A 13148-nucleotide genomic window follows, 5' to 3' on the forward strand; every position below is an offset into this window, starting at 1 on the left:
CAGTCCCCGAAGCACTGCTATCAGCTCTGATCTGTAGGTGGTGCATAGCGACGAAGGCCCTGGTGTCTACCACTGTGAGTGGTGAGTAGACGTATTCTCTGTTTGGATGACGGAATGGGCTTTGGTGCGGTGTAGCCTCTGTCCTGACGAAAGCAGATACAACTACGCTCGCCGATGTAGGTCATTGGCATTGCAGAGTATTTTCAGGCTATCATAAGTGATCTTTTATTTTTCTTTTTTACAAACGAGAGTCCAGTTGTATAACTCTTTTTTGTATAACTCTACCGAGGCGAGCCCAACACCAGCGGCAACAAACAGAAGTCAGCAGTATTTTTTTAATTTCCTGAATTTAAAGGCCAGACTCAGAATCACCGGCGATGGGCGATGCATCCGTGCTACTCGAGGGGTGGCGGGCATACGAACGCATCATGGTGCAACGTAACAGGGCGACCCTCCCTGCAGGGCGTACCCGTCCACCACACGAGGTTTTTTCCCTCGTGCATGCTACCAGATCTGCAAGGTGGAAAACCATCCAAGCAGTCATAAGTGCGGTTTGTGCATTAATAAATACTCCAGCTACCTTTTTTTGTCGGGGGAAAGCACGGCCAGTAAAGACAGCTCAGTCAATCCGAGCAATCAACAGCATGCAGACGCCGGTAGAGGCAAGTCGCGGAGGAGAGGTGAAATGACAGTTGTCAATGAGTCTGTGGGACTGGAATGTTGATACTCACGGCTATTGCACCATGGCTAAACGGCGTCGGAGCGTTGGTGTGGGCTGCCATGTCGATAGGAGGGTACCGCGATATTGTGCATGGGGGTGTTTAGTGGAACAAATCATCAAATGGATATATATAAGCGTAGGATGCTTCCTGAATTCTCCTCACAGTATTCGTAGCCATGCCGGATGGCTGTGGAGGATGTGCGGCGCCCGCTTAATAAGTCCTTGTTTCCGATGTCATTCACACCGTCGTATCGTCCTAGCTGCCCGTCACTTGGGCTGGATCTATTTTAGCTGAGACGCATTAGGTTGAGCCTGAGCTTTATGCATCGCTTAATCTACTGACGGGCTCACAAAACGGACAGCAGCCATGAATTCTCTTCATGCATTCCATGTGGTATCCGCATCTCTAGATTTTTACTCTCATTGTCGACCTGTCAAACTCTTTTGGACAACTTTTTCCTTTACCTGTATTCCAAGATATGATTCTCTTCATTCCATGTGGTATCCGCATCTCTAGATTTTTACTCTCATTGTCGACCTGTCAAACTCTTTTGGACAACTTTTTCCTTTACCTACCTTCCAAGATATGAAACAAGCTCATCTCCCATATCCGCAATTCATGTAGGCCTTCGAAAGACCATTGATTCTTACCTTTCTACTGCGGAAGCTAAGAGTCCCTTCCGCCACAGCTTACATCAGACACTTTCCTCGAAAAAGGCCCTAAGATATCCTAATTCGCTCCCCATTACTAGGTCTTATCATGAACATTCACCAGCTTGAGCCCCATAGAACTAACTCACAAGCAAGACAATCAACCTCATAAGTGTCCTTGTCCATAAATCATCAATTTATCTCTCCTATGCAGACGTTCACTTCCTGAGACTACATCTGCACCTGTTATCTGAAGCGTAGTTGTGTTGTTGTGAGTACCTTGCGCCTGCCGTCGTAATTGTCTTTAAGCCCGTCTCTACTGACCTGATTGTATTTTCTCACCTCCAGCCATAGGCTTTCGTACCCAGCCAACTTATGCCTGGTTCCTTCAAGACTGATCCCATCCCTGAACAGCTCCGTCAGCTCTATTTAATTTCTGGTACTTTGTTTGGACTGAATTTAAACTAACCTTAGTCAAACCAAAGCCTTACTTCCTTGCTGTTCAGAACCATTCTACATCCTCTGATCACGCGCGCTGTACGTATATAAAATTTTGAATCCGAAGATGCGGCTGGAATAAAATACCTGTTTGGTTCCACAACCCATTCTTTCATACACACAACCCTGTGGTGCGCCTCTACTTGTTATGGGGATCACACTAACGCTTCGCCGTCATATAGCCGTAGTACAAAGGCCCTGAAAATCTCGATTCTACTCCCATAACCCAAAACTTAGTAGCCAGTTCATTCACTTTCGCGATCCGACTATTCCAGTGGCTGCTTGCTGTTTGTTTGGTCGAAGTGACTGAGCTGTTTTACTGGCCTAGCTTCCCTCCCAACCGGATTAAATATTTGGTAACTAGAGTTATTTACTAATGAACAAACCATAAATAAGACTGCTACGTGGCCTGTCACCCCGCAGATCTGGAAGCATGCACGAAGGATGGAAACCTCATATGGTGGACGGATACGCCATGCAGGGGAGTTCTTTCTGTCCATTTGCACCCTGGCATGCTTATACACTTGGCATCCCTTCAGTAACACAGGTGCATCGCCCATTGCCGATGGTTCTGAGCTGAGCCTTTAATTCAGGAAAGTCATAAAGGAGCTGTAGCTAGATTGGGCGTTTTCCGGTTGCACTTGTCTCGCAACACCAAGAAATGCAAGCAAATGACAGCTGTACATTTTTGGTTTATTATATATATGCATATATATGCATGAGGTGGCCTGAATTTACTGTTCAAAGCTCACTGCTAACCTTGACGTGCAAGGAGTTGCCACCTTCGCCTTAGCTGGGTTACACCACACCAACTCTAATTCATCATCCACACATAACACACGAAACAAGCTCATCTCCCATATCCGCAATTCATGTAGGCCTTCGAAAGACCATTGATTCTTACCTTTCTACTGCGGAAGCTAAGAGTCCTTTCCGCCACAGCTTACATCAGACACTTTCCTCGAAAAAGGCCCTAAGATATCCTAATTCGCTCCCCATTACTAGGTCTTATCATGAACATTCACCAGCTTGAGCCCCATAGAACTAACTCACAAGCAAGACAATCAACCTCATAAGTGTCCTTGTCCATAAATCATCAATTTATCTCTCCTATGCAGACGTTCACTTCCTGAGACTACATCTGCACCTGTTATCTGAAGCGTAGTTGTGTTGTTGTGAGTACCTAGCGCCTGCCGTCGTAATTGTCTTTAAGCCCGTCTCTACTGACCTGATTGTATTTTCTCACCTCCAGCCATAGGCTTTCGTACCCAGCCAACTTATGCCTGGTTCCTTCAAGACTGATCCCATCCCTGAACAGCTCCGTCAGCTCTATTTAATATCTGGTACTTTGTTTGGACTGAATTTAAACTAACCTTAGTCAAACCAAAGCCTTACTTCCTTGCTGTTCAGAACCATTCTACATCCTCTGATCACGCGCGCTGTACGTATATCAAATTTTGAATCCGAAGATGCGGCTGGAATAAAATACCTGTTTGGTTCCACAACCCATTCTTTCATACACACAACCCTGTGGTGCGCCTCTACTTGTTATGGGGATCACACTAACGCTTCGCCGTCATATAGCCGTAGTACAAAGGCCCTGAAAATCTCGATTCTACTCCCATAACCCAAAACTTAGTAGCCAGTTCATTCACTTTCGCGATCCGACTATTCCAGTGGCTGCTTGCTGTTTGTTTGGTCGAAGTGACTGAGCTGTTTTACTGGCCTAGCTTCCCTCCCAACCGGATTAAATATTTGGTAACTAGAGTTATTTACTAATGAACAAACCATAAATAAGACTGCTACGTGGCCTGTCACCAGGCAGCATGCACGAAGGATGGAAACCTCATATGGTGGACGGATACGCCATGCAGGGGAGTTCTTTCTGTCCATTTGCACCCTGGCATGCTTATACACTTGGCATCCCTTCAGTAACACAGGTGCATCGCCCATTGCCGATGGTTCTGAGCTGAGCCTTTAATTCAGGAAAGTCATAAAGGAGCTGTAGCTAGATTGGGCGTTTTCCGGTTGCACTTGTCTCGCAACACCAAGAAATGCAAGCAAATGACAGCTGTACATTTTTGGTTTATTATATATATGCATATATATGCATGAGGTGGCCTGAATTTACTGTTCAAAGCTCACTGCTAACCTTGACGTGCAAGGAGTTGCCACCTTCGCCTTAGCTGGGTTACACCACACCAACTCTAATTCATCATCCACACATAACACACGTTCTTCCCTCTGGTTCTCTGAAGCGACTGTATACATGTAAAATGAAAACGGTTTTTTAGTTCCTGAATACCATCAGTCACAACTAGCGCCTGATGACTGTTTGCTGCCATGCGCCATTTGTTTCTTGGAGCTGGGGGCAATGACTCGCAGACCCGTACTCTTACCTTCCTGTCAAGCTGACTTAGTAGATTTCAGTTAAACTAAGGTTCTAATCAACTATCTCCAGAGCTACCGTCACTTATTATCTGTCTATTGTCCCCGTGAACATTAGTCTCCTCTTTGCACAGCGGATACCTTATGTTAGGAGCTCAATCTACCGCCATGTAATCTCACCATGTAATCGCCCTTTCCAATTACTCCGATGATTAGCCTTCCTGCCAGCTACCTCAAAATTAGGCACATATTCTGGGCCACCTAGTACTTGGTTTCTTCGTCAGCAAACAGATCCACCCTTTTTTGGGTCCATTTAGCCCACTGTATACCCCTTTTAGATCTTTTCCATTGAAACCGTTTCATATGATACCTCCTGGCACTCGCCAGGCGCTACAGCTCTCATTCCACTCCGTCCTCATTCCCCGTCTAAACAAGCTTAATACTTAGACTGTAGGTGCCTAAACGCCAAGTACCACCATAATCCATTCAGTCTGGCTGGTTCCCGGTCTACACTCACATGGCCGTCCAAGTGAAAGGAAATCACCCTTGATCATGCGTCGAGCTGATTCTCTCTGTGTAAGTTTCCTCGCCCAACCCAGATTTAGCTGCTACGAAAATGTGTATCCCATCACCGATTGCGACATACTTAGAGACCGTTACGGGGCTGTCCATTGCAGTGATGACATTGCACTGCCATACCCAGTGAGATGTCACTCTCGCAACTGTTTCCTTCAGAATCCCGACCCCAACCTCTCGCCAATTCACTCAACCACCCAAGGTCACTCATGACCAGCGATGGTTCTCACTTTTAGTTCATATCAGCCTTATTCACCTTTGAATAAGTCGTACCTCATACCCACTGTCCTATTTTTTCGGTTCCTGAAATCGCAATGACTTTTTATGTAATAAACATGCCTCGCTGATTTTATCTTCCTCCCCGTTGTGCTGTTGCCTGCCGTGTTCAGGTTGTAACGACCCGATCATGTCACAATCGGTATGTTCTCTACAAGTTGGAAAATAAATCTACTATTATTGTGTCATCGGGTATGTTCGTAACATTGTTCTCTTCTTTTGCGTGATCTCCAATACCCACAAATCCCCTAGTCATTCTTCATCCTGACTGTAAACGTTTGAACATGCCTGACGGCTTGTCGCCCAAGGGTTAAAAATAAACATGATTGTTATTGCTATTACAGTTATGAGCGTGACGAGCTGTCGTCAGCCGTTAGGTTAGGCTGCCACATATAGTCTAGGCTTCGGATGCATCGGCCTGCATGTGTACTGGCTTGGTGATTACTATGAATAGCCAAGATAATCAACAACGCATACGTTTGTTAGTATGAAGAACCGTCTTGGGTTATTGGATCAAGTTACCGTGCATAGCGTAGGCCTCATAATCAGCGTCGCTTGTGGACACGGGCCCACAGGTTAAGGTAAGTAGCCAAAGTTGACAGACTGTTATCATGCTGACCGGCATAGTTTGGCCTGTTTACCGTCAATGTTGTTTGGCCTGTTGACATATCCTAAGAGCGCCATCATTTCTAATTGGAGAGATATTGTCGTGTTGCCAATTGGCATGCAGTTATTTTATGGCAGTGCACTGACCAACCGTTAGGCAGGAATCCACGTGGATCCCACATTGGTCAACATCTGGACCCAACAGCCAATCATGACCCAGTATTGGCCAAATGTCGGTTGCCAATGGCGCTCCAGAATGCGTCAGAAATTTCAGAATGTTATAGCCGCTTACGCTATATATACGAAGCGCCGTACAACTGTTCCTGATTTCGTTTTGGACGTTAATAGACCTTGTGCACCTTTGGTGGTTGTTTTGACGTGAACGCTAGCTTGGGAGGTTCAAACCGAGAACTAAGCTGAGGAAGATACCGTTACTACAATTGGCGAACGGGAACCCACGATGTCAATCGAATTTGATCAGCTCGGAGAATTATTGCAGCAGCAACAAAAGCAGTTTGAAGAAGCGCAACTGAAGCTCACTGAATCACTGACTCAGAAACTGCATATCCAAACAGCAGCAGTCAGTAATGGTGAGTCTTCTGTTTCCTCAACTGATGCAGCCGCGGCCTCGATTACGGAGTTCACATTTGACGCTCTTTCTGGTCACACTTTTGACTCCTGGTTCAAGCGGTACGAAGACATGTTCAAAACTGATTTTTCCAAATTTGACGATGGATGGAAAGTCAGACTATTGCTGCGAAAACTCGGCACACCGGAGCATGAACGGTTCACAAATTTCATTCTCCCCAAGCTGCCCCGCGACCTCAGCTTTGATGAAACGGTCAGAACACTGTCCCAGATATTCGGCGATCAAACATCACTGTTCAATATCCGCTACCAATGCCTTAAGTTGGCCAAGAATGATGATGATGATTTCATCACGTTTGCCGGTGTTGTCAATCGAGAATGCGAGCGCTTCAAGCTCAGCTCAATGACGGAGAATCAGTTTAAGTGCCTCATTTTTGTATCCGGTCTCCAGTCATCCCATGATGCTGACATCAGAACCCGGCTTCTTAACAGAATTGAACAGGATGCCGAAATGACGTTGCAGAGCCTCACCACTGAATGCCAACGCCTCATCAACCTGAAGCACGACACGGCTATGATCGGTCAGTCACCTGTGACCTCAAGCAGCTGTGTACAGGCAATCAACTACAGCGTGCCCAGGAAATCCGACAAGAAGCCCGATCGAAGACAGGGTAAGCCTCCCACGAGTTGCTGGCATTGCGGTGAGTGGCATTTTGCTCGTTATTGCCGGTTCAGGCGTCACAAATGTTCCAGGTGCAGTCGTCGCGGCCACAAAGAAGATTTGTGTCGATCTCAAAGATTGCAGCCACCCGCACACCACCGTGCAGCCCACAAATCGCGGTCCAACTCGGTGACGGCAACATTCAAAGTTGATTTTGCTTGCCGAAGGAAGTTCGTGACGGTTCGTATCAACGACATCCCAGTTCGGTTGCAACTTGATACTGGCTCCGATATCACGCTGCTCAGTGAACGAACGTGGAAGCGAATCGGTAAGCCATATGTGAAGCCGACTGATCACTGGGCCCGTAATGCTTCCGGTGGCAAACTGAAGTTGACTGGCGAAGTGGACTGCCTCATTAACTTCAAGGACTCGACGGCACAAGCCACCTGCTACCTGACGTCATGCCCCAAACTTGATCTCATGGGGCTAGATTGGATCGAAAAGCTAAACCTGCTGGATAAACCAATCAACTCTATTTGCAACGGCATACACGCAGCACCCGGACAAATTGACTTGCCGAAGCGTTCACTTGAGCACCTCCTACAACGTTATGCGTCTGTATTCACTGACGAACTTGGACGGTGTACAAAAGCAAAAGCCAGACTGTGCCTCCTCCCTGGTGCCAAGCCAGTCTTCAGGCCAAAACGTCCAGTGCCTTACGCAGCCTTGCCTATCGTCGACCAAGAACTGGACCGACTTCAGAAGGCGGGTGTTCTCCAAGCGACCAACTACTCGGCTTGGGCCGCACCTATTGTGTTGGTAAAGAAGGCTAACGGGACGATCCGGTTGTGCGCAGATTTCTCCACCGGTCTCAACGCGGCACTGGATACCCATCAATACCCCCTGCCTCTCCCAGACGACTTGTTCGCGAAACTGAATGGGGGTAAATGTTTCGCAAAGATTGACTTGGCCGATGCGTATCTCCAGGTTGAAGTGGAGGAAGAATCCCGAGAACTGCTCACGATCAATACGCATCGAGGTCTGTTCCAGTACACTCGACTGCCATTTGGTGTCAAAGTAGCGCCGGCCATATTTCAACAGATTATGGATACGATGCTGAAGGATGCACCAGGCGTTGCCGCCTATTTGGATGACCTCATTGTCATGGGTTCCAATCCCCACGAACTGTGGCAGCGCCTTGATTACGTGCTTAGTCGTATTCAAGAATATGGCTTCAAAGTGCGCCGAGAGAAATGCACATTTTTCATGCGGTCGATAAAGTACCTGGGGTTCATTATTGACGAACATGGCCGCCGTCCAGACCCGGAGAACATTGAAGCGATCAGACGTATGCCAGCACCCACAGACGTGGCGTCCCTCAGGTCTTTCCTCGGTCTCGTCAGTCACTACAGTTCGTTCCTGCCTGCCATGCATCGCCTTCGAGGCCCACTAAATCAGCTACTTACCAAGGACCACAAGTGGACATGGTCAGAAGAATGTCAACGCGCCTTTGACTCTGTCAAATCCATGCTAAGTTCCGATTTGCTACTCACACACTACGATCCATCGATGGAAATTGTTGTGGCGTCGGACGCCTCGAACTATGGAATTGGCGCAGTGATTTCACACGTATTTCCAGATAGCAGCCAGAAAGCCATTGCACATGCGGCCAGATCCCTGACTTCAGCCGAGCGCAACTACAGTCAGATAGAAAAGGAAGCCTTGGCGATCGTGTTTGCCGTTAAGAAGTTTCATAAAATGCTTTACGGCCGTCAATTCACCCTACTGACCGATCACAAGCCACTTCTTGCTGTGTTTGGCTCGAAGAAAGGAATTCCGGCATATACTGCCAACCGGCTCCAGCGATGGGCCACTCTGCTTCTGGGGTACGACTTCAAGATAAAATACCAGTCCACTACCAGCCTGGGACAAGCCGACGCACTGTCCCGACTCATTGATTCAAGCAGGCCAGAACCAGAAGATACCGTGATCGCAACAATTGCCTTGGAACCAGAGGTTAACCACGTAGTTTCCGAAGCTGTTCGCATCCTCCCAGTGACTGCCGACATGGTCCGCCAGGCTACCGATCAAGACCCTGTGCTGCAGCAAGTCATAAAGTACCATCGCAATCAGTGGCCGCGTACCTGCCAAAAAGACGAACTAAGGCCTTACTTCAACCGGCGTGACGCATTATCACTAGCCGATGGATGCCTGTTGTTTTCAGAACGTGTGGTCATCCCAAAGAAGTTACAACCAGCCGTCCTGAATCAGTTCCATAAAGGGCACCCGGGAACAAACAGGATGAAGGCCCTTGCTCGGAGTTATGTCTACTGGCCTTTGATGGACTCCCAGATCGAGCAAGTCTCGAAATCTTGCCTGCGGTGCGCTGAAGCATCCAAGTCACCGGTGAAAACCTACCTAAGCTCGTGGCCGCAACCGACCGAACCCTGGTCTCGTCTTCACATCGATTATGCAGGTCCAGTGGGTGGCCAACACTTTTTGGTCGTGGTCGACGCTTACAGTAAGTGGCCGGAAATCTTTCCGGTGAACAGCCCCACAACTGCCATTACAGTCCTGGAACTCCGGCGATTGTTCAGTCGGTTTGGAACGCCAGAGACAATTGTATCCGACAACGGCAGTCAGTTTACGTCGTCGGCGTTCGCACACTTTTGTCGGGAGTATGGCATAACGCATATTCGCTCGCCGCCGTTTCATCCACAGTCGAACGGCCAAGCGGAACGCTTTGTTGACACTCTCAAGCGGGCACTTCAGAAGTCCAGGGGGGAGGGACCAACGGAAGAGATTTTGCAAAGGTTCCTGCTGGCATATCGAGCGACGCCAAACCCCAACTCACCTGATGGAGTATCACCAGCAGAGGCACTGCTCCGAAGGAGGCTCCGAACACCGCATGACACTATCCGGCCACAAACGAAGCAGGCTGGTCACCGCAACACCAGAATGGAGGAACAGTTCAACCGGCATCATGGAGCAACTGCGCGCGCATTCAGCGAAGGCCAGAGAGTGTTGGTTCGTGACTACAGCGGCAGACGCCCTACGTGGACCCCAGGACTCATCCTTCGCCGGCGCGGCAAAGTGCTCTACGAGATTCAAGTTGGTCCAGCCAAGTGGATACGCCACGCGAACCAGATCCGGCCGACAGATGCGCCGATCCTGCCCACAGGACCGAGTGATATGAGTCTAGAAATGCTTCTGGACACTTTTGATCTTGGCATCATTCCAGGAAGTCAATCAGTTGCTTCGTCATAGGCCCAGCCTAAGCACGAATTACAACCGCGACGCTGGACAGACAGGATCCGCAAGCCAGTGAGGCCAATGCAAGTGAACCCCCGGCTTCGAAGCTACGTCAACAAACTTCAAGGGGGAGGTGTTAGGCAGGAATCCACGCGGATCCCACCATACCGCAGGTCTTTAGGCGCTGCTACGGCCGAGAAGCCTGGCCCGCTCGAGGTTGGCCCAACATTCGGGACGCTTGACGGTCCGGCATCAAAACGAGATCTGATTGGTCAACAATCTGGACCCAACAGCCAATCATGACCCAGTATTGGCCAAATGTCGGTTGCCAATGGCGCTCCAGAATGCGTCAGAAATTCCAGAATGTTATAGCCGCTTACGCTATATATACGAAGCGCTGCACAACTGTTCCTGATTTCGTTCTGGGCGTTAATAGACCTTGTGCACCTTTGGTGGTTGTTTTGACGTGAACGCTAGCTTGGGAGGCTCAGACCGAGAACTAAGCTGAGGAAAATACCGTTACTACGCTAACACAATAACAATGACTTTATTTACCAACCTGTAGGGAACATGCCAATAGAGTCAGGCCTGAATCACCACGACCTGAACGCAGCGAGCAACAAAACAACGGGGTGGAAACTACAACCGAAGAGGTATGCTCGTTACATGATCAGCCACCGTAGTTGTGGGAATCGAAAACTAGAATAATGAGTCATGAAATACGACTGGTTGAGTGATGAAGTTGACTTAAACTAAAAGTGAAAAATCATTGCCGACCATTAATTGTTGTACTTATCAGAGGAAGTGGATCATACACTGTGGTGCATTCCATCAACAACACAGCTTGTTGCATCGAATTCCCTTCCATTTTTATACTGAATAGGAGGCGAATCTTCCCCAAACATGTGTTGTTTGGACTTTCGTTGAGCAGATTCATCTAATTTGATACGTTTGGTTGGTTGTACGCATTTAAAGGTTGGCCTAGTATTTTTCCAGTTTCAATTTACCAAAAGTATTCCGTGGATATTGCCTGGTTCGTAACGATCACCGCAGGATGCTGACATATGCCCACTTTAGATTTCGTCCCCTATATCGTAAAGCAACTGCAGAATGCGAATAGGCAACAGTCGATATCCTTGAACGTTTGCTCACTTAAACAAAATGCCATGAGCAATACGTTACCTAAGCATGCAGATGGATAAGACAAACTCCCCGTAAAGGTCCCAACCCTGAAAACCTCACAATTTCACCTAAGATGAATTCGGTCTACTATTAGCGAGCGCCTTTGCGCTTACGTTTATCGCTAACTCAGATCGCTTCGCCGTTCTATCGGGGTTTTCTTTGAACTTACTTCGACTTTTGCACTAATTTAGTGGAAATCCCCGTAATTTGAGCATTATATACTTTTATTATACGTATTTTTCCTACGTGTGTTATCCCATTATGTTGGTAAATCTCCAGACTGCAATCACGGGCTGCTGATTTCACGCGTTCTGCAACTGAACTCTCCCTACTGCGTTCTTTGCCTTCTGTCTGAGTTGGTTTTAATATAAGCTCTTCATCTAGCCTGTTTGGTCACCTCGAAGAACTAAACTAGGCACATGCCAGCAGATGTTTCAACTGTCTAAGCGTGGGCCTATGTTGGCCCTGTCATGTCCTCAAAGTCATTTGGTAATAAGCTACTTCCACAGGTCCTCCTCAAGGTACCGCATTCTTACAAACCCATTTCCATCTAGGCAAAAGACGTTATCCTTTAGGATACATTTGACTGAGTACCAGTCCCCACAAAGCCACAATGACTGAGGACGCATTTATTACGCGCTCGGCCAAGTAAATAGCACAATAAACCAAATGATCCTTACTGTTGAAAATTGTTCACTTTCCCGAGCTGCTTCTCCACTCAGAGATACTTGTGTTACTGTGAGTCTTCTCAACCCAAAACATTGTGCACCACTGCAAAGGTGCTCGCTTCAGAAAGCCAAGACTACACTCACTGTATTCATCTATGTCGGACAGAAGCTGTCGCACACTTTATTCGTTTGTATCCACCAACCGCGTTTCTCTACACAGGTAAAACTCAAGCGACTACCAACAACGTGCTCCTCACTATCGATTAACCTGTTTAGACTGCCTAATATTTTACTACCTCTCCGTACTACTTATCACCAGTTCCACACACATACTCGAGATGTGCTCTTATTTATCAATACATCCTCACCAACACTAGTGCAGTTAGGGCATATCTCCGTCCCCTGTGCCGTCCGATTTCAGTTCCATTGCCATGTATACAAACGACACCCCTGTTTCTCAGAATAAGCCGCTCAAATTCCAAAACACAAGCATCATTCGCGTTGTAGACGATAACCATTTCTGTAAAACTAGAATGTCCCAAGTAAGCATTCTTCTCAGGTGTTTGTGAATGAGACCATTCATAATGTGACTAAGTCTCCAACATCCTACCGGTCCTAGCAATCAATTTCTGTGTATCCACCCAGTTTTATTTTTTTATCGATTTGCGTAGAGGCGTAATCACCCCTCTGTATTTCTATAATTTGCACCATTTTCAAGTGGAACCATGGTCGAACGTGTTTAAATGGTAATTTGTTACCTCTAACATTTTCTATGCATCACTATGCCATTCACATCTTTTTGGTCGTAGCCGATGAATCAGTGGAATGCCGTTCGTTGTAAATAGATACTTTTGAAACATTTGTGCTGTGTCTCACAAGTCAGTTTTGTCTACGGTACCTAAATATTAGCGTGGTCTGCCTTCAGAGATCGTGGAGAATGTGAGGTCCAAACTCAACTCTACTGACAGCGCAGAAGTTAGTCATAGCGGTACTGTGCTTGGAAACGTCTGCTACGGAAATCGGTTTTCGGGCAAGAGCAGCTTAGGATCAAGAGCTCGTGAACGAAGCCAAGAAACAGCTG

The 13148-nt window shown here is 47.4% G+C and overlaps 1 protein-coding gene across 1 annotated transcript in view; it reads left to right on the forward strand.

Annotated features, from left to right (window-relative positions):
- Positions 1-10787: 10787 nt before the first annotated feature.
- T265_00443 (hypothetical protein) overlaps positions 10788-13148 on the forward strand; it is a gene marked incomplete at both ends in the record, with an annotated part of 44678 nt that continues 42317 nt past the window's right edge. The window contains 2 exons of the mRNA XM_009164216.1: positions 10788-10870; positions 12489-12609. Of these exons, the coding sequence (XP_009162480.1) occupies positions 10788-10870; positions 12489-12609 (204 nt within the window). The remainder of the gene's footprint in view (positions 10871-12488; positions 12610-13148) is intronic.

This window comes from Opisthorchis viverrini, assembly GCF_000715545.1.
Source record: "Opisthorchis viverrini unplaced genomic scaffold opera_v5_4, whole genome shotgun sequence".
In the NCBI taxonomy this organism is placed as follows: Eukaryota; Metazoa; Platyhelminthes; class Trematoda; order Opisthorchiida; family Opisthorchiidae; genus Opisthorchis; species Opisthorchis viverrini.